The sequence below is a fragment of the Chelonia mydas genome, chromosome 19 (assembly GCF_015237465.2).
Source record: "Chelonia mydas isolate rCheMyd1 chromosome 19, rCheMyd1.pri.v2, whole genome shotgun sequence".
NCBI lineage: Eukaryota > Metazoa > Chordata > Testudines > Cheloniidae > Chelonia > Chelonia mydas.
In genome coordinates this window covers 3,233,414-3,259,275 of record NC_051259.2, presented here as the reverse complement: position 1 = coordinate 3,259,275, position 25,862 = coordinate 3,233,414, and the positions used below count along the sequence as shown (strand labels likewise).

The window sequence follows — 25,862 nt, the reverse complement described above, 5'->3', positions numbered from 1 at the left end:
CCCCCTGCGTATTTGCCTCTGGCCTCACTTGCACTTAAACTCCTTGCACTGTTAGTCATAGATGAGACACGGCTACTGGGTGGGACAATTGGGGTATTTCTGAATAGGTTTATTGGGGACACTTGGCTACTTGAGTTGCAGCTAGTCGAAGGGAAGTTCTGTCTTTTGTGACCTCTCTAAAGAGCAGGTCGAGAGTAGCCATCCTGAGCTTCCAGTTCAGGCTTTTGGGTGTGTCTGCTTCAAACGGAAGATGCCTAAAGCCACTGGATGAGCTGATCACATGCAGAACGCTAACTTCTCCCGAGTTTGGCAACACATGAACAAGTCACATCAGTGCTCCCAAAACTGTGGAAACCCACCAGCCTGCAAGGCAAATCTGCTCACCCTCACTTTCCTGTCACATGAATAAAAGCTGCTTGTAACTTCACCCGTCAAAATAAATTCCTCGCAGCATGGGCAAGATCTTTGCCAGGCTGGATCCGCTCAGCTGTTACACGTGTCAGTCATTCTGTGCTTGGTCACAAGGCATGTTGATTGAGGGCTGGGGAGTGACTCCCTTTCTCCATTCCTCTTGGGATCGGTCAGGCTGCAGTGTCACAGTATCCCGCTAAGTAGTGGGAATGGAATGGGCGCCTTTCCCGTTCCATGCTGCACACGCCAGCTGCTGGCTGCTCCGTGCTCCGTGTTTAGGAGAAACCACATGTGCATAGGGACTGACTTCTCCTTTCCCTCTTGGCACAGGAACTTCACAGACCAGCTGCGCAAGATTTCGAAGGATGCAGGGATGCCGATCCAAGGCCAGCCATGTTTCTGCAAATATGCACAGGGTGCGGACAGCGTGGAGCCAATGTTCCGACACCTTAAAAATACCTACTCCGGGCTCCAGCTCATCATCGTCATCTTGCCAGGGAAAACACCTGTGTATGGTACATCCATGTGGGGAGGGCTGTCATAGAAATTCTTTAGTCTCTTGTGTCAGCTGCTCCGCCCAGAAACCATCCGCTCCCGATTTGAGAACTGATCTTGCAAGCTGCTGATTCCCATCTCGTGCTCTGGAGCCAGGATGAGGGGAGATCCATGCCAATGTTGGTTAGAAATGTTTCATGCTAAAAAGAGAAGGATTCCGATGAAAGCAGCTTCTTGTGGGATTGGGACATCCCCTCAGCAGCATTTGTATCCCAGCCGTGTCTGCGTGTTAGCCATTGGGATGACTGACTTAGGAGCATGCGGATTCTCCCTCATTTGACGTCTTTACATCCCAAATTAATGTCTTTCTAAAAGAGGTGCAGTAGCTCCACTAGAAGTTATGGGCTCAATGCAGAAATCACTGGGTGGGGATCTCTGGCCTGTGCCATGCAGGAGGTCAGACCGGTGGTTCTTAATGGGCCCTTCTGGCCTTAGACTCTATGAATAAGCATGGGATTCAGGAGTGCAGCAACAGCTGACCTGCAGACGGAGATGAAATGCAAAAGGGAGCAATAGAAATGGTGAAAAGCGTCTAGGATTGTTAAGAGCCGCCTGGGAACACGGGTAAAGAGAGCTGCTCCTAGAACAGCCTTTAATCTGTGTCCCGTCTTCCCACTCAGTGATCTGCCTCTGCGTGCAAAGCCTGCCACGTAGACCCTGTGGCCGTAAGGCTTGAAGGGTCTGTGGGCGTTGGTGCTGTACAGGCATTAAATCTCTCAGTTTAACGCTGTGGTGGGGAAGAATTATCCCTGCTCTGCAGATGGGCGCCCTGAGGTGCAGTGAAGTGGCTTGCCCGAGGTCTCTCTGTTTGAGCTGGGAGTAGATCCCAGGAGTCCCGACTCGTGGCCCCAGCTCTCCCTGTAAAGACACGTACTTTAGGTGCCTTCTTTCCGAGCTGCGGTGTTAACGCTCTGCCTCTCTGCTGGCAGCGGAGGTGAAGCGTGTCGGGGACACGCTCCTGGGGATGGCCACGCAGTGCGTTCAGGTCAAGAACGTGGTGAAAACCTCCCCGCAAACCCTGTCCAACCTCTGCCTCAAAATCAACGTCAAGCTGGGTGGGATCAACAACATCCTCGTGCCTCACCAGCGGTACGTACGAGTCCCCTGCCCACCTTGGGCCCCCGTGACAGTGGGATGGGCTTGCCCCCCATGCCTTCCACATCTTCCCTTCCCCTTTATCCCTGTGGGCTCTTTCCCTCTTAGGCCTTTCTGCCCTGGTGAAGAGGTCAGGAGGGGAGCTGCTGCTGGAGAGTAATGCAGGGCTTTCCTCCCTCGTGTTTCCCAGCATGCCGCTTCTGCTCTGCTCCTGTGGGGCTGGGATCAAGGGACCAAACCAGGGTCCCCAGCAGAGCCTGCTGTGCCAGCCTCTCTCTGTCTGGCCTTACCAGTAGGAGAGCTTGGCAAGTGGCTGTTAAAATCCCCTGTCTGTCTCTGGGATGCAGGGGGGAGGAGGGGAATGAAATATAGCCCAGGTGCTGCCTTGTATATGAACCTGGAAACTGAGTCAACTGCAGAAATGGCCATGGACACTCCCCCTCCCCCATTGCTAGAGTCACTAGGCAAGTGACCAGCACTGATTGAAACATGTCAAAAAGGCACTGGAACAGATCAGGCCTCAAAAAAAACCTTTCCTACCCCAGAACAAACTCCTCCCTTCCTATCCCCCAGGGAAAAATAGAAGTCTTGCAAAGTATCCTGAAGGTCACTGAATCTAGGCTCCAAATTGAGGCAAGGAAATGAATTTCAAAGCGAAAAGCCCCTCCCTGAGAATGCTCTGCCACCAGTCCTCCCCTGCGAGACACCTGAGCTACGTGCTGCTGCATATGCCACTAGCTAGGCTGTGGCCACCAGTCTAATCTCGTAAGAGTCAAAAGGAGAGAACTTTGAAGCCATGTTCTATGTGAATAAAGAATTCCCACTCTGCAATAGAGGCAGCTTGTGCAGCTGGTGAAGAAAGTTAGTACAGGGGCTGTTCATAGAATCATAGACTATCAGGGTTGGAAGGGACCTCAGGAGGTCATCTAGTCCAACCCCCTGCTCAAAGCAGGACCAATCCCCAATTTTTGCCCCCGATCCCTAAATGGCCCCCTCAAGGATTGAACTCACAACCCTGGGTTTAGCAGGCCAATGCTCAAACCACTGAACTATCCCTCCCCTTCTGTTCTGAAAAGGAATCCCTACTCCTGGCAGGTCCTGAGTCTGTATTTTTCTCTGTCACTAAGATAAATGACTCAGACTAAGGCCCCCGTTACGCAAAGACTTAAGCAGATATGTGACTTCATACATGTGAAACACATGCTTAACTTTACCCAGTGTGTCAAGCTAACCACATGCCTGAGTGTTTGCAAGATTGGGGCCTAAATGTTTGGTTTGGGCATGTCACGGTATTTCCTGTTAGTTTGCCCTTGCTCACCCCTGGGATCTGGTGCAAAGATGCATCTAAACCCAAACAGCTTAGAAATGTGGCTGATTTGTGACACTTTGGGGGGGCGGGTGCCCCAAGCCAGGGTAGAGAGGGGTTGCAACGCCATGAGCAAAGATCAGTGCAAACCACAGGAAAAGGCAGTGGCTGAGACCTTTTCAGACTGATTCAGAGAGGGGTTTCTTCACTGCAGTCTGCCCTCTCCCTATAGCTCAGTGGCTGCGAATGTGAGTAACCCCAGCGCAGTCGGTGACTCTGACTGGAATAGCGGCAAACCTTTCCCCTGTCTCCTCTCTCCAATCAGCTCGGCGGTCTTTCAGCAGCCAGTGATCTTCCTGGGTGCAGATGTCACTCACCCACCAGCAGGGGATGGGAAGAAGCCTTCCATAACGGCTGTAAGTTGCCTTTCTGGTTGGGAGCGCAGTCGCACCGCATCCGGAGCTGCCGCTCTGGTGCCCTGGGGGGAGGGTTGGCGTCCGCACGAAGCTGAGGCTGTGCGCTTCGGCTGGACCCTTCGTGCCGTCCAGCCAGAGCAGGCTTGCCCAGAATCCTTGAGGCATGTAGACAGAGGCCAGGCTTGTCTCTGCTCCCTGCGAATGTTACTGCTTGGATGGTGGCGGTGCTGAAATGAGCTGAGTCCTGGGGGGGATCTGTGTGGAATTTCTGAGCAAGTGACTGGCCATGCCCGGCCCCATGGGGATAAACCCAAGGGTTGGTACCCTGGCCGTGGGATTCTCCGGGCGGCTGCTATGCAGCACATGGGGCTGCTCGGGGGTCTCGCTGCCCTGCTAGATCTCAGCCCCTCTTCAGGGGCTCGAACGAGGAGTGCTGGGTGTGTGGCAGCATCTCTGGGTTGAGGTAATAGTAGCAACCGAAAGCATTACAGTTTGGTTCAATGGCATTCAGCCCTCTCCCTGCCCCCCCACTGCCGCCACTGTCAACGTTGTTCTAGCATTCCGGCCCCCGGGCCTCTGGCTCTTGCGGACTGTGCTCCAGGGGAATCCCAGGTGCCAGCTCAGCGCCTGACTGAGCTCCCAGCCTGGGGGAGAGGCGAATGTCGGCGGGGCAGAGAAGCTCCGTGTATCAGCTCTTCAGGGCGGGGAGCTTGTCCTGCTGACTTAGTTGTCCATGAAGTACCCAGTGCATTAACTGTACTAACAAAGGGAAGAGCCGCCCTTCCCCAGAATCACCAGCCCCACTTCATTTCACCCCTGGGCTTGCCTTGCAGATCTGCCGCTCGAGTACGAGCAGGGCTTATCTGGCTGGAGAAGTGAATTTCAGTCGCAGCAAGCTAGGAAGATATTGCCTGTGGAAGAGGAGCAGAGCCCTCTTTTCTACCACCTGCTGAGGAGTCAGCGGTGTTTAATAAAGCGCCAGGGGCGTGGCTTGACCTTGAGCAAGACCTGAAGGAAGGCACCCTCCCTGCCATACTAGTCACCCCTGGTAGGCCGAGGCAACCAGGGCTGGCCTGGTACGAAGGGAAGATGAAATAATTTGACAGTGCAGCTTGCCCCTTTCTCAGGATTGTAACATAATGCCCACCCAGTGTTTGTTCCAGCCGAGGAAGCTGTGGGGTTCGAGCAGCGCTCTTTATAACTGAGCATGTCAGGGTGTTCGTCATAAACCCTTTGCCCTCCAGGATTCAGAGCTCAGGTTTTCCTTGGCATGTGAAATCATCTTTGGGAGCCTTCCCTCTTCTTAATTAGGAGGAGTTGGGGCAACAAGTGCTTTTGGCCGTTTCTTCGCACTTGTAGGCAGGACCTGGAAGAGTAGAAAAGAAATAGAAGAAATCACTGTGGATGTTGGGCAGACCAGTCAGTCCAGTTGTTTCTAATGGTCTTAGCTGGAAAACACATCCTGCCTACGAACCCCTTTCCCATCAAATAATTCCCTACTCCTGCGCTTGCCGTTCCCTCCCAACCTGGGGGACAGCGGGGGATATGTGCCCTGAATTGGATTCAGTCTGTTTCAGCTGGATGTGGTGGGTTGGAGGCATGAATCCCAAAACACGCTCTAGTGTAGCAATGAACATCTATCTCCAGTAGTGGCCTCTTGACACTGGCTACTTTAGGGTCTGTCTGAGCCGGAGGCTGGAAGTGTAATTTCCAGGGCAGGTAGACATACCCACGCTAGCTGTGATGGGGCTAAGGTGGAAGTGCCGGGATGGGCTAGCCACCCTGTGTAGGATCCCATCTGCAAGCCTCGGTACATACTCGGGCAGTTCTTTATGCCTCCACAGCCCTGCGTCTTTTAGTCCACTAGGTTGATCAGAGCTAGTGTGAGTGCGTCTTCTCCAGCTGGACATTGCACCTCCAGCTCCAGCTGATTGATGCTGCTGATCCCTACCCAAGTGGTGCAGCCTCAGAGCCTTTGGAAAGAGGGTCAGTAGCTCTTTGGGTGAGAAGTCTTGACGTGGAAGCTGCTCCCTCACGATAGGGGGAGGGAATCGTTCCAGCATAAATGGCGGGGCAGCCTCCCCCGCGTCCCTTTCCTGGACTCCCGGGCAGCTTTGTTCTCTAGTTACAAACTCATCTCCAGTGACTCACACCATCTTCAGGGCTGCGTCAGTGTCGAGTGCGGCTGCTCTTGGCCTTCCTGCCCCTGACATTTTCAAGGTCTCCTTTTCAGAGCATGTTCTTGCTGAATCCCCTGCCACTCCTGCAGGAACCCCAGGCCAGGACTGCTGCCTAGCAACTGGGGAAAGTGAAGAGTGACTCATACCCACGTCACTTCCTTAGGAACCAGAAGAGCAGCAAGCAGTGGAGGCAGATTTTGCTGGCTCTCTGAGATGCTCTGTAGTTCCGAGCTCGAGTGGGTGCATTCAAGGACCGTTCACCGAGGGTTAGCAGAGTCCAAGGGGACTTTGCAGCCTGCAGATGCCTTTTAAAAATGTTTATCCAGCTAAGAGTTGGTTATTGGGCAGAAGTGCTTCCTTTGGTCATTCCTGAACAGCTCAGAATGCTGCCAGGATGCTCTGATACCATGGTGATGGGCATGGGATAAGGACCTAACTAGAGTCGAGCTCTCAGATGTTCATTAAACAGGAATTTCAATGTAGCCTGACGCAGCAGCATTTCAATAGAGAGCCTGGGTCTGTCTTTCTGGAAATCATTGTCCCCTGGCCCGATAATACAATATGTAGCATTGTGCAGCTTCCCTCAGTGGGTTTCAAAGCACTTTACAAAAGTGGGTAAGTGTCCTTACCTACATTCAGAGGGGGCGGTTTTGTTCCAGCACTTAAAGGCATGGAAATGGGCAACTCTGCCTGACTCAACACATGTCCCCTTTACGCTTGGCCCAGTAAGGGAGGGTGAGGAAGGCTGCCCAGGGAAGAGATGATGGTTACTGCAGGAAGTTCCCGAGTTCCTCAGACTAGCCATCTGCAGGGCTTGATGGTTCTGCAGAGGGTGTTTTTTGTTGCATTGATTTAAACTGGGAATAAGAGGGTGACTATAGTAAATTCACTTGTGGAGGGCCATGTGGAACACAGTCCATGCTGTTCCACTCCCTTATTTCTATTAATGCAACAAGCAAACAGAGTTGTCAGGTGCACATGCCTAGCAAGGATCTGTGAACTTCTTTTCCTGGGAATGGCATGTTCTCCTTGCTATATGGCTTTGGCAGCAGAGCCTGGGATGGAAGCTCAGGAACCCTTGTCTCCCAGTCCCATGTTCAGTCCAGCCGGCCTTGATGTCCCTCTGAAGAATGCTTTGCAGCCTTGGCTCCATGGTGGGAATGGGGGGAGGCAGCAGTGATCTGAGATCCCAGTACTGACGTGGACCAGCATCGGGGAACCACAGTTGTTGGTTGTTGGAAGTGGTTCCTTTTGGATATAGGTTCTCTGTATACTCCTCCTTCCATCCCTGAGCTCCGGGAGTGGGGATGGTGCTCTGACCAAGGGGACTTGGTCATGGGCATCCCTATTAAGGCAGCATGACAAGCCAGGCATGTCCTTCCCCCTCTCCCTTTTCATTGTAATGGCTCGGCGTGGCCCGTCTGCTTTGTCACTGCAGGTTGTGGGCAGCATGGATGCCCACCCAAGCCGTTACTGTGCCACGGTACGGGTTCAGCGCCCTCGGCAGGAGATCATTGAGGACCTGTCCTACATGGTGAGGGAGCTGCTCATTCAGTTCTACAAGTCCACCCGCTTCAAACCCACCAGGATCATCTTCTACCGGGATGGGGTTCCGGAGGGGCAACTCCCACAGGTAAGGAACCTGTCAGCGGGGCTGGTTGCTGCTTGCACTGCAGTTACACTGGGGCGTCTTGCACACTCTTCCCTGTTGATTTGCTGGCACTCACTCAGAGGAGGAGCTCCAGACTTGCCTCATTCAGATTTCACAGCCCAGGATTAGTTGTTTGTTACGTGCGTAATATTCTTTTTTGTCTGTGTGGAAGGGCAGAGCTAATCCTCTGGCTAGAGCTAGCCATGGCGCTGAGCAAGCTCTGCATGGGCACCTCTGCCAGCTCTTCTCAATCATAACTGGAGTAGCCTCTGATGCTTGGCGTGCTGGACATCTGTCAGTCTCCGCTCAGACACAGCGGCGGGATGGTTTTATAGAGCAGAATAGACAGGCTGGGATGAAGTCATTGTATTGGCTTTGGCCTGTCAACTGAGGCTGGATTTGAACTTGGGTCTGTAGAAGTGAAGAGCTCAAGTGCGTGGCTGCTGTCACCTATTCTGCATAGAGAAGTGCCCAGGGACTGATGGTGCCTCTTTGTTTTTCGGTGTCCACAGTGCACACTCCTCAGTGAGGAGTCACAGCTGCCAGAAGGGCAGGGAGTAGTGCCTCTCTCACTTCTCCCCACCCCCAAATAATTTTCTAAAGCAGCATTTCTCCCCCTTTTTGATACCAGGATCCGGCTTGCTGTCTCCCTAACCTGTGTCAGGGAGATCTCAGGGACTGGGGCCGGCCCACAGACCGGCTGTTGAGAAACATGGATCTAAAGGCAACAAATGTCACTGGGTGCACTGGGGATCTGAGGGAGCTTCTGAAACGGTGTTTGTGGGCAGAGCTGCTGAAGAGGGACCCAGGGAGCTCTGGTTTCCCTGCTGTGGTTGCTGAATTACACCGGAAAGAAGTCTAGAGAACGAGTTTGAAAAATGAGACCTGCCGTTGTCTAGTTGCCAACAGTCCTAGTTACATGTTTGCTGACAAGAGTAGGGGAAATGATCACAGTATATGAGCTGGGACTTTTTAATATCTGTCCTTGTGAATGAGATACATATGCACTGAGCTCCTTACTTCAGTGCCGTTGGCTGTAAGGGCAGCACGGTTCCAAGCTCCCTCTCCCTGCTTGGGTTGGAGAAGACTAGTGCCAGGGAAGCTAGGCCAATAATATACAGTAAAGGAGCTGCCCCTTGGCAAACTAGCTGCTGCCTTGCCAGCACTGCCATGTAAAGGTGCGGTGGTCCCTGTGTTGGCTCTGTCCAAAGAGTGGAGGGGAAGAGCTGTGTGTTCTCACTCATTCTATACACGGTCTCCTCTAGATTCTTCACTATGAGCTGCTGGCAATCCGAGACGCCTGCATCAAACTGGAGAAGGATTATCAGCCCGGCATCACGTACATAGTTGTCCAGAAACGGCACCACACCCGCCTCTTCTGTGCGGATAAGAACGAAAGGGTGAGGATGTCGAGGCTGGGCGTGGGAGGTAGTCTTGGGGGTGGGGATGATTGATTAGTCACCAGCCCTGTTGAAAAGAACCTGCATGGAAAGCGTAGCGTTAACCAACGGAGCAGTCCTGACAGGAGAACCTGCAACCCTCACCCTGGCTGCAGTAGCAAAGTCTCTTGTGCTGGCTTGAGAGGCCAGGCACAGGTCACTTGCATGATGTGCTCCTAGGAGGTGAGTCTCTAGGGATGATGTTTAAAGAGCAAGTGTCAGATTGAAAATATTTTTCAGCATTTCCTCACCTGAGGGGTTAAAATCGCCCAGAGGGTTAAGAGAGAGGGACTGTGGAAACGTGTTTGATCCCTGCTGTTCTCAACATGCAAGCAGCAAGATGCAAAAAGCTGGACTTCTCAGTTTCTCTTCCTGGCTCTCATCCCCTGGCGCTGGCTGTGGTGATGGGGTTCTGAACAGCCGGGGGCGGGGGGGGGGGGGACGTAGGGAAGAGGTTAACTTAAAAAAAAATCGGGTAACCCTCCTATTGCTAGTAGGGTTCCTAAGTGAAACCCCCATTTGGAGCCAAACCAAAGTTGGCAGCGAGCCCATCGGAGGGAAGATATGGGAAAGGGAGGCTTTTGTTGACCTTGGCATAAGAAGGTGTGTGGGTGCATGACAGAGACGCCTGGGTATGGGGTGATTGAAGCTCTCTGCAGAGCCCCTAGAATTTTTGGCCACTGGAAGTTCATTTCTGCAGTAGGAGTGTGCAGACATTGGGGCACTTCTTTCCCCATCTGCTTCCACCTCGTCACCCCTTGCACTGTCCTCCAGTGTCGTGTGTGCAGAGAGCACTAGCAAGCCTGCCACCCTCACTGCTCCCTGTGCAGAGGGCCTGATTTCCTCCCATTTCCCACCAGGGGCGGGGACGCAGGAAGCACCTGTCAGGGGCACTGCAGAGACCTGTTCTGTAACTGGGAAAGGGGAGTGTGCCAAGGGCCCCTACAGGGCGGAGCTGCTATGGAAGAAACCTGCTGTTGTGGATTCACGGAGAGCAATGGTCCCTGGCTCTTGCTGAGATGAGTGGTCATGCTGGGAACCTGCCAGGCATGAAGCTATTTAACTTTGCACAGAGGGCTCGGGGGAGTATACATCTCGGACAGAGCTGGCGTGGGTGGGGTGTATGGGACAGACTCGGAGCTGTGCCACTTCAGGTAACCAGAGAATATAGTGCTTGGGTCTCTGTTCAATCTCTGCAGATTGGCAAGAGCGGGAACATCCCGGCCGGAACAACTGTGGATACGAACATCACCCACCCATTCGAGTTTGACTTCTACCTGTGCAGTCATGCAGGCATTCAGGTACTGCGTCCCAAGCCTGAGCGAGGCAACACCATCCAGGGCTTCCTTCTTCGGAGCCTGAGAGATTGTTTGCTGACTCTGCCCAGCATCCTTAGCTGATCAGCTACAGTCTCCCTGCCTTGTCCAGTCCTCCTCATTAAAGATTCCAACCTCCCTTTCCCCAGCATATGGCCGTTAACGCTAGGGCCTGGCCAGATTCCAGTGGGAAGAAATCTGTTGAAATCCCCCTCACCCTCTGTGGCTTCAGCTGGTGCAGTGGCGGGGGTGAGGGGGTTCTGTTCTCTCCACAGTTGCTGAGCAGGGTTGCTGTGGGATATTTCTGTAGAGGGGAGGAGGTCCTTACCCATCTCAGGGGAGACTTGCTTAATAGTTCTGTCCATAGAGGCTACCTGTCCTGGGCAGCAAAGGGTGCTCCATTCTTAATTGCTTAGCTTTGTCCTTGGCCTTTGGGGTTTCAGTTTATCCATGGGGGCAGAATACTGTGTAGCAGCTGGTTTGCAGTAACCTGCAGTTTCTAGTTCTGTTCTTCCTAGGATGTCCTGGGAAACAGGCAGCCCAAAGTGCCAGCCCTGCTGAAAACTCCTCAGCTAGGGTTCTGTGCTTCCCAGGCTCACCTGAGTTCTCTGGCTCTGAATTCCCGCTGATGCTCCTAATTGTCAGGAGGGACCTGGAAACCCATCCTTGCATGGAGCCTGGGCAGGCAAAGTGCCATTCTAGCAGCCGCTGAAGCAGAGTGAGTCTGCTCTGCAGCTGTTTGTAGGGGGCCATGAATATTCTGATGCTGCATTGGCAGCTGAGCGTGCTGCAGGGTGCAGTAACTCCGCCGGTGCTTCCACAAGGGAGGCTTTTTGGCTCCCTTTCTCTCGCTCCAAGAACAGGAGGCTCCTGGCTACTGAGGAGCTGGAGGGAGCCACTGGTCAAACACACTAGCATACAGCTTACGTTGCGAAGGGTCAGTAGGTTATTCCAGCCTGGGCACCATGGCAATGACTTGCCACCAATGCACTGGCTCTGTGTGGTGGGGAAGGACTGGCCAGCTGCAGTTAGTCCTTCGCATTTAGCTTCATTCACCCAACCATCACCAAGCACTTCACTGCCTCTCCAGCCCGTGAGTAGGGAAGCAAATATTACAGATGGGGCTGAACTTAAGCCACAGAGGGTTAACTGCCTTGGTCCAGACACTGGCAGTCTCAGGGACAGAACACAGGAGCCCCGACTCCCCTTGGCTCGATCTAACTCCTAGTCTACATTGCTTTCTCTTCTTTAGCAAGATTATACACAGAAGCTCTGCCAGGTCTGTAAAGAGAGAGCTGATACTGGGGCATCTGCTTCCCCAGCTGTTTTGTCAGCTCTGCAGCTTGTTCCCATGCAAAAAGCATCTTTCAATGCAGCCTTTGAATCTGTCTCTCCTGCTCAGACTTTTGGCCAGGTTCCCAGTTAGATCAGGTGGGTGGGAGTGCACGTGTATGTCCTTTCAGCCGCCCACTTCTGGCTCTGATCACGAGACACACTCAGATGGCATCTCCAACTCCTCCCCCTCTCCTCCTTCCCAGGGTACGAGCAGACCTTCCCATTACTACGTCCTCTGGGACGACAACCGGTTTACAGCAGACGAGCTGCAGATCCTCACGTACCAGCTCTGCCACACCTACGTGCGCTGCACCCGCTCAGTCTCCATCCCAGCACCAGCATATTATGCCAGATTGGTGGCATTCAGGGCACGGTACCACCTAGTGGACAAAGAGCACGACAGGTGAGTGGAGCCGCTGCACAGAGGCGCTCACGGGCTGCATGGCACCACCTTAGCTGTCTGCCAGATGTCCTCTCGAGCAGTGCTTCTCAAGCTATCTGATGTGGGGGACCAGCAATTTTTTTCCCCAACATGCGCAGAGACCGGCAGCCGATGGCTCGCGGACCAGCACCGGTCCGTGGACCACCACTTTGAGTAGCACTGCTCTAGAGGACCCCTCCAGGGTAGGAAGTGTGGGGAGGGGCAGGAGAAGAGTGCGGCGGTAATAGGTTCATGCCCGTGCTAGGACAGGCAGCCAGCTGGTCTTTGGGTCTTAGCACATGTAGACTGGGGCTGTACTGTTTTTGCTCTGCAGCAGACCTAGGGAGCAGTTCTAGGCTGTGCACAGAGCTCTCAGCCCCAGGACGGGGTGCTAAAATGGCTTTAAGTCTTCCTTTGTGCCATCCTGATCCTGGGCTGCTCGGAGGGTTGGGGTGGCTGCCAGCCGAATCTAGACAGCCCTGGGGGCCTGTCTGAGTTACATCAGCCTTCCTGCTCTGCCCTGGGGGCTTCTGTGCTGCATGAGGTGGGCCCGCCCGTTGACAGGTTCTCGACTCTCCCACAGTGCACACGCTAAATGATCCAATTGTGTGTTTTGCACTTTCAGCGGAGAGGGCAGCCATATATCTGGACAGAGCAATGGCAGAGACCCGCAGGCGCTGGCAAAGGCTGTGCAAGTTCATCAGGACACTTTACGTACCATGTACTTTGCTTGAAAGCCTAACTTTTCTTACCTCACTCAAGAAAGCTTTCAGATTTGTAGGAGCCATACAAAAAAGGAAGCATTGAGACACCTTGTTTGTTCCAATGAGAATCACTGCAGGGCAGGCAGCGTCGCTTGAGGCAGGAGACCAACACCATGTGCAGGAGAGACACCAGACACCTTCATAGTATGGGAAGAGACTGATTATTTTTCTGGTTTTGCAAATCTCCACCTGACCAAACCAATGAAGGTGTTTAAAGAAGGGATAAAATGGAAACAGAAGCAGGTTTTCATTTTAAAATGCAATACACTATAGACTTCTGACTGCAAAACAAAGGAATTGGTCCTCCATTGCCAAACAGATGCTGGTTGGTATTTTGGGGGTGGGGTGGGGGGATTTTTAGAGCCTTAAACAGAAGACTAGATTTATAAACTAATATTTTAGGATACAAGATGCTTTAATGGGTGAAGGAAAAAAACTAGTTTATAGAAAAATTCTAACACTAACATTTCCCCCCCATGTAACGTAAGGCACCCTAGCACTTAGCTCAGAACTGATGAAATCTGTCTTCCTTATGTTAAAAGCTAGTTAGCTGCTGCCATTTGAAGCAACAGTCACAGACTTTTCCTTGGGTGAGTGCCTTACTACGATGCTGCAAAATTTCAACGTTTTTATCTTGTAAGGAAAAAACTAGGAATCTTGTCTTGGTGGTGGTCCATCTTTCCATCTGAAGGAGTTGATTTTATATTCATAAAGTTACAGGTGGTGTTAGATCACAACCTCACAATGGTTAAACTCCATTGAAAGACGTGCACTTTCATATAGGACAAGTTTAATAGCTGCTGACCCCTTTTTTGTTTCCAGCACACTATTTTGTTATTTAAAACTGCATTTCTGACAAATGGGGGCATTCATCCCATGAGGACAGAAATCTCCAGATTAGTTTTTTTTTCTGAATTTCTATAATGATGGACACATCGGGATTTTTTTTACTAAGCATTATTTTTATATGATACGAAGTCTGTTGCCAAAATTCACAAGTCATTAACATTGTCAGTTTACATCCCTGCACTTCCTGAGACTTTGTATGTTCATGCCAGAAATTTATAGTATTTCCTGTCCAATGAGTGTATTACTAACTGCAGTCCATGCAGCATTGGGGTATTCCTTTGTAATGTTCTTGTGTATCTCCCATGTGTCGTGTATATCCATCACATCTTTATAGGCTGTTTGTTTTCTAAATTACTACGTGCCCGACTCCAGCATGTTCAAACTGTCGTGGTAGTTTCCGCTGCTAGGTATTACTGCTCTTTGTACCACAGATGTTATTGGTTTCATGCACGGGGATTTTAAAATCTGAAATGCTGCCAGATTGTTCATCATTCTGAAGAATGAAATGCGTTTTACTGTCACTGGGAATTTCCTACTGATTTGTGCTCATAAAAGGAAAAAGCATGGGGTTCCCCTCCCACCCCTTCCCCCCAACAGTAACACGCTGACGGTATTTTAAACTCCTTTTGCTCTGTGGAATGACCCTTCTGCACGGAAAGCTGCGGTAGCTACTCACTAGTTATAATAAATGGGCAGGTTATCCCAGTTTAATATTTAAGCACGCACCACAGATTTTCTTCAGGAGAAGGAATGCTTTGTCCATTCAGTTCCTGGACTGACAAGGGGAGCAGCTCTTATGATTTTACTGCCAAAGCAAACCAGTTTTAAAAGCCTAGCAACCCCTGTGCTCCACCAATACCCATTGCTATAAGCACATTTTATTTCATACCTTCTGATATTTAAACTTGCCTTGCTAGTAGTTCATAAAATCAATTTAGATCATGTTCACCATCACACTCTATTCTAATACAATAAATTATTTGTACTCTTCCCCCCTTCACACATTGGGCACCATGTTTGTTGTGAGTTAAAAGATCAGTATGCTATGCAAACTAACTGTTGAGCCCACCAGTGCCACACTGTGTGAAGAACCTAAATCTAGAACAGTTGTACTTTTCAAGACTAGAGTGTTTGGATCATAGTCTCCTTTCCACCTTGTATCAAACTCTGCTGCTGTTTGTTTGCACAGGGCAGAGGCAGGAGGCTGGGTGGTGGTCGTGGTTGGTCGGATACCCAACTCTCAAGCGGGGGTTAGAGAGTAGGGAATGCATCAACACTAAGTGAGAAGCCTACATTCCTTTATAGAAGTGCCTGCATAGTGACACGAAGTCAGCACCTCTCGACTCCATTCCCAGAACTCCGCTTGGTATTCATTGAAAGGATGATCCCAGAGGGGAGAAACCCACCCAATCTTGTAGTGTAGAAAGCTCCTAATTAAGGATAAAAATTGGGTTTCAGTTTAGGTCACACATTGTTGTGTGTCTTTCCACATGTTCTCCACATCTGTGCTTAGGTTGAGGTTCTCTTTGAAACTCAGTTCATTCACCAGCATTACAAGTGAACGTACCTTGCTGCTGTTGTAAGGTCAAAGGTTTTATTTTTTGTTACTGTTTTAGTTGGGTCTGGAATGCTGAAATGTCTTTTAGTAGCTGTGGCCTAGCACGTGCCATTTTAACCATTTGAAGTGAGTGTGTGGGGGCATTTACAGAAACAGCCTGTTGCTCTGTAAACATTTTTTAACTAAGACTTGAAATGTAACATGGACCTTAAGATTTGCACTCATTTGTAAGGTGGCTGTTCATAGAGAACTGTGAATGAAGACACACCGATGTAGGACCTGGTTTTAACAACTTATAACTACACAAAAACTTCATAGCTCGTGAAGTGCTCCACTGAAAACTTTGCAGATCATGTTCTGCCCTTATCTCACCCCATGCACGCTGGATTTTAAACCAATAAAAAAATGAAATAAATTTTGTAGTTGCTTTGCCCTCTGAACCATGTTTCCATTTCCAAAACATTTCAATGGGTTAGATTTACCCGCATGTTATGTATATTGGATTATGCACTGTACCTTTAACATGGCTTCAGTATTCTGTATTTCTACCCTTTTCGCGTCTGAAGTATAAAGAAGTAACTGCATGTCGGGGTGCTGTGTGTTTTACTGCCCAGGGCAGATAGGTGTTAACCCATATACATATCACGATTTATAGTTAGGTACAAATCCCATGTAAGCAACTCAGACAGCTCCTGTGACTTTCTGAATATGCACACGTCCCTTGTACAACTGGAAACATTGCCAAGTGCTTGCAGTTCTGTGGGAGATGGAATAACTTAAATTTAACTGTCAGTCGCTTAATGAGCTTGTTTACATTATGCTTATATCTGAACAACTAGGGGTGTCTGAGGGCAGAACATACCTCAAAAGAACTTGGAGGAGGACAGAGAGGGTGTTCTGATATTTGCAAGTCTGAGATGCTCTGATACTTAGTATTGAAAAGCTTGAACCTTTATAAGCTCAAGTGTTCAACACTGCAAAAATGAAGTTTTCTTTTTAGAAAATTAGTGCAAATAGAAGAATGGGTTGATTCTTTTGGGGAGGGGAAGCGAGACAGCAGAACAGCAATAAAAAAGTGAAATACATATCTTGCGCTTGTGATTTGCACTTCAAAATATTTGTGAAAGAAAACTGTTGGGGACTCCAGTGCTTTTGTGTTCAGTTTCTAACCCCTTTTGTACCTCCTTATTCAAGCAATTGTTGAACTGTACATAGATGTTCATGAGACACTCTGTTTGCTTTGTTTTTTTCTTTTCCTTGTGTTTGTGTGTTTGCTTTAGATTGAACTTCGTGTGGTCCATTTGTTAAATAGACATGAGCAGCTGATGTACAGTACTTATTAAAAAAAACAAGCAGCAGCACAACTTACTTTGTAAAGAAAATAATGGCTTCTATTTTAAAGGTTGAATATCAATTTTTGTATGAGGGGAATTAAGATTGGTAAAGAGTAATGATATCCTTGGATTAGGCCAAAAGAAAATACATAACCAGCTCTTTATTTAAAAAAAAAAATGAATTAAAGAGTTCCAGAACACTGTATTTATATTTTGCTTTATTGCTTCTGTGGATTTTTTGCCTTGGTTCTGATTTATGCTCGCAATTTTAACTTTGCGGTCCCCAGTGTCTGATTCTGTAACTGCTGGCAGAAGACCTAATAAATAAAACCAGTGTTATGTTGGGGTGACACTTCTGAGTCAGATGCAGGGAGAACCCCCTAGGGAAAACCACATATACAAAGTGGTAGAAGCATAATCGAGAAGGGCTCAGGTACAAACAGAAACACTCAGCTGTACTTGGATTGCATCAAATACTGCAGGGGTACCAAGTCTCCTTGGTTTCCAGCCTGTTTTAATTTCATGAGAGGAAAACAGTGCAAATAGTTCTCTTAAAATTTCCTGGAACGTGGTAACTAATCCAAGTTTATTAATAAAGAAGTGTCCTCTCTCTGGGGCAATGCTGACTCCAGTTGGACTTAAACTCTTAGGTTATTAGACATCAAACAGCAGTATACGTTTTTGAAAAGGAAACTTGTTCCAGAATTCTTATTTGGCTTGTGATCCCAGTACGTTAATGGTTTCCAGACAGGTAATACGTAGGCAAATACATGTTCTGTAGATTTTGTTATGACTTTAATTACAAAACCCAATTTGGGAATACTATAATATTTAAATATTAAGTTGAATATATTTGTTCCTTGGCTTAGGAATTCCCTTCCATTTGTGTAATTTACATCTTCCTGCCGAATTTTTTTTTATTTCTTGTACTGTTCTGGAACTTACAGTTTGTAAGGTGTACAGTGAAACCTCATTATCCAGCCAGATAGAACAGGGCCATAGATCTTACTTGGGCAAACAAAGTTTTGGTAGAGGGGAGACCTCCAATTTAAGTATGCAGCTAAGACAGAAATTAGCTGCACTGCATTCTATACACTAGATTTTTTTTATCCCACATCACTGGCTTCAAGATGCATTAACAACTGATTTCAGGCTTCCTGTGGGTTTGTATGTGTAATCTCATTCTCTAGATTTGTGCCATTTCATAATATTTAGCACTTTCCATCTTCAGAATTCTTTATGAACTACTTAATCCCCTCAACAGCCACGGGCAATGCACCTTAGTGCTTGGGGTCTGTGAAAGTAGGTAGTTTATCTCTTAATGAGGCACTCGGCGCTAGTTGTGGTTTGCCCTGTCTATAAGTATTGACATAACTTTTAAAACTGAATTTAGTGGGTGAGCTGTAATTGTGACTTCTTGAATAACATAAGGCCCTTTCTAAAATAAGGTGTTTGATTGCTAATAACCACACCAAGCAATTACTTGCTGTCAAGCTGTAGCATAGGGAACAGTTGCTTTACAGTGTGTTTTTGAGTGGATGCCTCTGAAGTACTCATACAAATCTTTGTCCTGCTACTTCCATGTGCTGTATCTATTTTACTAAACCATAATCCAAAGTAGGTGTTTATCTTGTAATTTCAAAAGGACTATTCATGAGATTAAGGTTTGCAGGCGTGGGTCCTGTTTAGATGAATGGGTCTAAAGGACTGAAAAAATGGACTGGACACATGCCAGTTTCCAAGTGGTAGTTAGCATCTGCTATTCTTAATCTTTGAGACCCTGGTTTGCATTCTGAACTAACCAGCAGTGAGATTAAAGGCCTGGGCTACATATTAAAAAATAAATCAGGTTCCAGAAACACACCATGACCTTGAACTGCTGACACAGAGAAGGGGCACGGGGACATTGTCTGAAACTTGAGATATTCCAAGGTTTAGTGTGGAGTGAATTTTCAGGAGTTGGGAGCTTCTGACTTATGGGTTGATAGTGAAGATGCTGGTAGGCCACCTTGGTGCTAATACACACTGCTCTTAGCAAGCGTTTATTGAGTGGGATGTCCGTAGTCAGCTGAATTAAATATATTAGAATGTGGAACTATATTAGGTTTTAATGGAATCCTCAAGCTCAACAGACATGTTTAATTGTTACTTATTACATAGGGAATCCATAAAATACTGTTATTAAATGTTAACAGTTTTTTGGCCATTAGTACTTTCCGTTTCATAAAGGAACAAAATGTACTTTAGTCAGGATGACCCTAACTATTAAAATCTCTAGACTCTGTGTTCTGAACTGTGCATACTTCAGGAAAAAAAGCCATCTCTTATGCTGAAGAAGTGGATAATGAACAATATTCAGCTTCAGGCTGTGTCCTTTGTCAGGTGGATGGAACTTAACTTTAGAAAAAAGCTGCAACCTTGTGTTACAAATGGCTTCCTTAGAGAAACAAACCTGGTTGTGGTGACAGTATTCATGTAAACTGCAGAAACTCATGTGCTTGCATGACTTTAAAATGTGTGCAGGTGGCAGGGCGTGTTCTTCCTCAACTGAATATACCTGACGAGCTTGTTCAGGATAAGAGTTACTCTTAAACTGAGGGGAGAAGAGACTCCTCTCAGGACTTCAGTTAGGGAAAGAGAATGTTTGCTTTTCGTTTTCAGTCATTTTACCATGTTATTCTTGGATTAATGAGTGTGAGGCGCAAACTTGATCCAACCAGCTCCAGTGTGGGCAGTTGGCACCCTTCGTACCATGAGCAAAGTCTAGATCCTGTAACTTGTGTTCTCTGAGAGCTAGCCCCTGAAGCTCCACTCCTAGTGTTTGAGACATTCTCTTATGCTGTAACCATCTTCCCTAGGAGCTCCACTCACCCAGACTTGACCAGGCAGAGCAGTGCTCAACTGAAGAGCCTTGTTTGAAATGGGCACCCCCTCAATTAAAATTAGGAAATGTGACCCTGATTCCAAAAAGCAGCAGTGAGAGGAAGAGCTGGTCAGACCTAGAACGAGACTTACCTGGATAATATTGTACAGCAGTTTTCCTACAGCAAATAGTTTTCCAAGGAGAGGATAAATGTCGCTAATGATGCAACTCCCACTGCTTGAGGCAGCAATGAAGGTCTGTGGAAAATCTGAAGTATATTTAGCAGTACATCTTGCTTCATCTGTTTTGTTGCCGTAGGCACGAAGGAGTTCCTGCACCAACTCCATAAAGTGCACAGTCTGTGTTCAGTCATCTTGCATGTAGAGAGTAGGCATCCTTCAGTCTCCAGGGACCACGTATATGTGCCCCTGAGAGGTTAAGAATTTACTCAGTTGGTTTGGTCAGCCGTGACCATGGCTGAACAGACCCACTTGAGAGAGACAATTTCTGCCACATCTGTCACATTTAAAGGTGGTGTTTCAACCCTTTCTGCCTTCTGCGAGCTCTTTTCTCCTCTGCTAAGCTGGATGGTTTCCTCTCGGAACGCCGGAGACCTTTGTTAAGCTCATGTTTCCAAAAGCTGTGGTCTTGAGTGTGATTTTCCCAGTTATTCACATCCATGTCCATTTCTTTGAGGTCTCGCTTGCGCATGCATCCTTGAAATGCAATTTTGGGCATCCATTGCATCTTTTTCCAGATGCCAATTCACCTTAGAGGGTGTCCTTTGGGATGCACCCATCATTCATTCAACATACATGCCCAAGACAGCGGAGGCATCTCTGAGGAGTGTTTGCATGCTGTGTATGCTGGCCCATTTGAGCACCTCAGTGTTGGTGACTGTTCCTCCTGGAGATTCTAAAGATTTGACAAAGGGAACGCATATGAAAGCTGTTGAACCTCTTTCTGATGAGAATATCAAGTCCATGCCTTGCTCCTGTACAAAAGTGTACTGATAACACATGCATGATACACACAGATCTTTGTACGTTCTGTCAGTTTGTTGTTTTGCCAGACCCTCTTGCTCAGTCTAGATACTGTAGTGGGAGCTTTTCCGATGCAGATGTTGAGTTCCATTTCAAGTGAGAGGCTGACTGCAATAGTGGACCGTGGGTATGCAAACTCGTTCACCACTTCAAGTTGTTGATCTTGGTGGAGAGTGCTTCTTCAATGCCTTGGCACATCGTTTGTCTTTTTTTAGGCTTATGGTGAGCCTGAAGTCTTGGCAGGCTTTGGAAAATCTTGCAGGTAGGATATGAAAAACTGTTGAAGGGCCAAATTAGGTAGGGGTGGGTGGGTGTGTAAAAATACCTTCCCTAGTTAATGTCAGCCTTTATCCTCATCAAACTGATGCCCCAGCCTCTCAGGAGTCTTGAACAAATGGAAAAATGAGGATAACCCAAAAGTCAGCGTTAAGATTGTGTTGCGAATATCTAAAGACCATCTTTGTCATTCAAGTTCTTTGGGACTCTAGGCCAAGCTTGTAGCACAGTTCAGGGGCCAGTGTAAGCTTATGGCATAGTCAAAATCTTCAGTTTTAGGGGACATCTTGTAATCGTAGTAGTAGCAGCCACTGGAGGCTGTGGCTACTGCCAGCCATGTGGCAGGGGTATAACCTTTTTAAATCCAGACCTATGTTATATTTTAAGGTCCAGGAAACAAAGATCATTCTCTAAACTGCACAACTGGGTGGAGTGGTTCCCTCTGTCTATTGCTGTGGGGGAGTCAGCATCTCTCTTGTTCTCTGAACTTGACTGCCCCTGCCCTTCCCTCTGACTCAGTTCCTCTTAGGCTTGGAGTCTCTTCCAGCATTGGCATTATGCCTCCATAAAACCTTTCCTGTTCCTCAACTTGTTGCTGTGTCTCTGCTTCCTGCATGCCACAATGCATGTTACCCCTTCATTTATACAACTGATGCCCCTGACAAGCTTGTTCAAAGACCCTTTGCTGTAGGTATGCTCCCTATTGTGTATCTGTGGTAGCAAAAACCCCATGGGCTGGCAGAGGTGCTTGGTATCTTAGCCTTGTCTACACTAGAGAATTGTAGTATTGTGACTAACCATCATGCAGAGTCCATACTAGCCATCCTGTTTGAGCTGTACCCAGTCCACTGCATCCACCCAGAACACTCCCTGCACCATGGCAGTTTCACGGGATACATCTCCTGCTTTTCCCAGTAGTTCCTCCTGCACTCTTCTGCCATAAGCACTCAAGATTTCACACATTTTATACATATAAAATGTAAATGCTTAGTTTCAAAAGTGAAATAGCATATGGATTTGAGTCTTAAGCAGGGAGGGCAGTTTGGAGGCACACTGGGGGTATTTGTGGGTTTTTGCCAGGCCCAACTAAACTGTCAGTGCTGCCGCTGCAGAAGTGCAGAGCAATTTGGTGCAGCATGTAATGGGTCTGAGCCTTGCTCGCCTAACTACAACTGTAGTAGCTTTGGCAACAGTTTGAGCTCCAATGTGAGCATTTTGTGTGTACAGGTGTGCCAAGTGCTTTCACTGTTGTAAATCTCTGGCATTGGAGAGCCCTTGCAGCAGTGACATGACATAATGTGGTGTTGGGATAACAGCAGAAGTTAGCTTCAACTATTGCAAAGTAGGGCTGCTACTTAACTGTTTAATAAGGTTACTTCTGCATTGGCTTTTGGGTGCAGATGAAAACCTTAACGTTGAGGTCAATATGAGGACGGAAGTCACCACTGCTTTTCAGTTGAGACATAATGGCATTTCTTTAGAATCCCCCTTGAATCTGTCTTGGGCTGGAAGTTTCTCATAAACCACCAGCAGCTGTGGTTTACCCTGCTGCAAGAACATTATGTCCAGCTCTGATATTAGGCTGCCTGTGTCAGAAAACATTTTGGTTGTTTTTAAGTAGAGGGAGGGTTTAGTTCAGATGTTTGGAGTTCCCCCCCCTTACTGGTGTCATTTATGTGGGCCTATTTGCATGATGATGGAGGTTTAACCTCCTCCTCTCATCCTATTCAAAGCCACAAGGCCTTTATCCATGTTATGCTTTTTTTTTTTTTTTGTGATCCAATTCTTTCATCCTAACAGCTTCTGTACAAATATAAAAATCAATGTAAAATCAGGGTATTAATTTTCCTGTCAACCTGCTGTTTAATGTACATTGCTCTGGCTACAGCTTTCCATCTGTTTAGCATGGCAGAAAGCGTATTCCCCCCTCCCAAACACACACACCTCCCTGCTTTGGCAGTGCAGTGAGCACCAGCTTTAATTCCAAGAACAGCACCTGGCTTTTGTGCATATAAAGAAATTTTCAGAAACTTGCCCATGTAGCTTTTCCCAGCTCTTGGGAGGAAATAATCCTGTCCTAAATCACTGAAGAAACGGGGCAGCTAGGGCCAAGCCCAGCACTAGTATCAGCTGGGGCTAGCAGCCAGCATTGGGCAGAGTTAATTACAGCAGGAAGAGATGGCAACTCGATGCAGAAACACACAAGTGGCTGCTGACCTTTTTTCTGCAGCATTCACCATAAATGAGAGTCTCAGCTGAACCTTCTTCTACCCCTACTTCCTTTCCCAAGAGTTTTATTCCACACACATTTTTCCACCGTTCAACTGTGATCCTTAAAAGTAATTCATGCTGGTTGTTCAGGAGGGGGTTAAGCCATAGCAATGTAGATACTGATGTGTGTATCCATTTTCCATGGTGGATTGGCTTGTTTTTAAAAGAAAAGAGGAAAAAATAGTGTTGCTCCTGAGGATTTATTTCAGGAACACTCTACACGTCTATTCAGAGAATAACATGTCTCTTAGTACATGTCATCCTGCCATCTTCCAACATTAATAATCTGGACTATAAACTGCACATAGGCATCACTTCCTCCACCCTTAAAAGCCAGCTGCTGATGCATTTTATGTATATTCTGGAAAATTTCAGGTTACTTTCTCTTGTTTTTGCCAGTGATTTAAAGGTACATGGTCCACTTTATACCAAAATTTAAATGCGGTAAAAAGAAAGACCATAGAAAACTTAAGACCAATATAAATGTGTCCACAGCTTGAGAGACAAGACAGCTATTTTACAAACACAGAAGCACTGCATCTCAAATGGTACAGCACTGAACATCTGAGCAGGAACCCATGGATAAGCAAAAGTGAAACTGACTTTACTTTTCATAGATTAAAGTGAGACAAATGCAAAAAGGAAATAAAAGGTGAAGGTGTTTTTAAAATTCCTTCACTTCATTTAAACAGGACCAGCAGTAGAAGGACAATAAAATAAAGGGGCAGAATAAATTCACTGAGCCTAAAAGTTGTCTCTTGTGGGTTAGTACAGTCCTACTTTCCTTAACCATTTAATTTAGCTCCACATCACTCTTTTCCCCCTCTGTTGTTATTTTCTATTTAAACTCTCTCCTTTCTGGCTTTGAGTCATCATGTTCTGTTTACAAGCAGTGGTGCAACTGCACTGGTACTAGCTGTCAGATCCTAGCAAGCACCTCTTCCCACTAAGACTGCGGTGAGGAGAGAGAATCTAAGGCTATGTCTACAGTACACAGCTGTGTTGCTACAGCCATGCCACTGCTAAAAGGCATGCAGCGTAGCCACTGTTTGTGAGCAGGAGAGAGCTTCGAGCCCCAAGAAGCTGCGTTTGCTTTGTTGAGGCTCCAGCCAACAAAGCATGCTCACGCTTTTTTTTTTTTTTTTTTTTTTGGGGGGGGGGGGGGGGGAGATGGGGACAGGAACTTATTGTCAGCATAACTTTTCTTTTGAGGTATGTTTTTTTTTTTTTTAACACCTCTGAAAGACAAAAGCTTTATTGTTCAGTTGCCAGTGTAGACAAAGCCTATACCTCTGTGCTATGGATCCCCAGGGTGTTTCAAGCTCCTGAATGGAGTCCAGCCACTGCCCCAGGGGCAGGGACCCTAGACACATATGCAGGGTACAGATCTATCTGGCACCCAGCTACCTAGACTCTCTGGGCCCAACCTGACCCTTCTCACTCCCTGTATTTAAACACAACTCCAATGCCAAAAATCCATCCAGCAGCTGTGAAGCTTCTGGTTACAGTTTAACTCTCTCAGGGGCATGCAATAGTTGTGAATCAGTCACACACTTTGTTCAATCTACTTTATATTTAATCACGTAAAATACAGGAGAGTACAGATGATACAAAACAACTGGACAGCCTAAACGCAATGTTCCTCAGTAGCTTCCCATTCCCCTGGGAGATCATCTGTGTTCTGTAGACAGGCAAGATTCTCTGCACCCCCCCCCCGCAAGTTGCCTCCCTCATCTTAATCTGGGGCAAAACAGCTCATTTCTCCGGGGCAGCTCTCTCCCCTCCCCTCTCTCAGACCCTTTACAGCTGGGGTCTCCTGCTTCTTTTGTTCTACCTTTTAGTAATTTCCCATTACTCCCCAAACCCCCACTGTCCTTCACTCAGACGGAGGAAGTGTCTTCTCCCAGCCAGAGCAAATCTACCGTCCTCAAGCATTTAACTTACAGCAGACAATTACTGAGTGCTGATCATTCACCATACTCTCTGGCCTGCCCTGACAACTCCGCTAACTCCTGGGACATCCACATACCCACAGGCTTGCCACGACACAGTCATTTCCTAAATACATGTAACAAAGTTATCCACACTTCAGAAATGGCACAGACGGAACTGAACCCCCCGATTTGTCGCACTAGCCACCTGGAGCAGGCGAAAGCGGGCGCAGGCATTTGGACCATCACGCTGAGCCGGTTTTCTCGCCTCAGGGGTAAAAAGCCCTGTGAGGACCCCTCCATGGAAGGGGGGACAACAAACGGGTCCAAACCAGGCCAGCGGGAATGACTCAGGCGGGTGCCCCAAAGCAAACCTCTGACTTTAACTGAGCTGGTTTTAAAACTGCTTAGAAACCCCCCTCCCCCCCCAGTGACAGCGACTCCCCCGCCCCCCTTAGTCACCCTGCTGGTGCCTCCCTGACCCCACGGGACCCCCCCCCATTACAGCTCTGCAGGCGGAGTGACTGAGCCAGTGCGAAGACCTGAGCCCAGGCAGCCGGACTCCTGCCCCAAGCCAGGAACGGAACCCAGGCGTCCGACTGGCCAGAGCCGGGGACACCATCCACGGAACCCAGGTGTCCGAGGCCCCGGGCTATTCCCATACGCTGGCCTCCGCCCGCCGTCACCCCAGGTCCCCTCCCCGCTTTACATCATTCCCCCCCTCCGTTTTTACCACTTCCGGGCACACCCTTTCGTCGCGTCACGGATGAAGAGCCGAGGGGAGGGGGCGGAGCCGGAAGCGGTTCGCCGGAAGTGAGCGCGACCGGCGGGCGGGCGTGGGTGGAGCT

The 25,862-nt window shown here is 48.2% G+C and overlaps 1 protein-coding gene and 1 long non-coding RNA gene across 4 annotated transcripts in view; one reads left to right on the top strand and one right to left on the bottom strand.

Moving 5' to 3' along the window:
- LOC102941038 (argonaute RISC catalytic component 1) overlaps window positions 1-16,835 on the top strand; it is a 46,502-nt gene extending 29,667 nt beyond the window's left edge. For all 3 annotated transcript variants that reach the window (XM_037881782.2, XM_037881784.2, XM_037881785.2), the window contains 8 exons: window positions 742-926; window positions 1,896-2,055; window positions 3,693-3,783; window positions 7,402-7,596; window positions 8,880-9,014; window positions 10,253-10,354; window positions 11,908-12,107; window positions 12,751-16,835. In XM_037881782.2, coding sequence (XP_037737710.1) covers window positions 742-926; window positions 1,896-2,055; window positions 3,693-3,783; window positions 7,402-7,596; window positions 8,880-9,014; window positions 10,253-10,354; window positions 11,908-12,107; window positions 12,751-12,859 — 1,177 coding nt within the window. In that variant the 3' untranslated portion in view covers window positions 12,860-16,835. The remainder of the gene's footprint in view (window positions 1-741; window positions 927-1,895; window positions 2,056-3,692; window positions 3,784-7,401; window positions 7,597-8,879; window positions 9,015-10,252; window positions 10,355-11,907; window positions 12,108-12,750) is intronic.
- Window positions 95-25,817, bottom strand: LOC122463360. The gene is made up of 2 exons (XR_006286624.1): window positions 25,748-25,817; window positions 95-5,149 (listed from the first exon to the last, which is right to left on the bottom strand). It is a non-coding gene; the product is annotated as an uncharacterized LOC122463360 (long non-coding RNA).
- Between the last annotated feature and the right edge of the window lie 45 nt (window positions 25,818-25,862).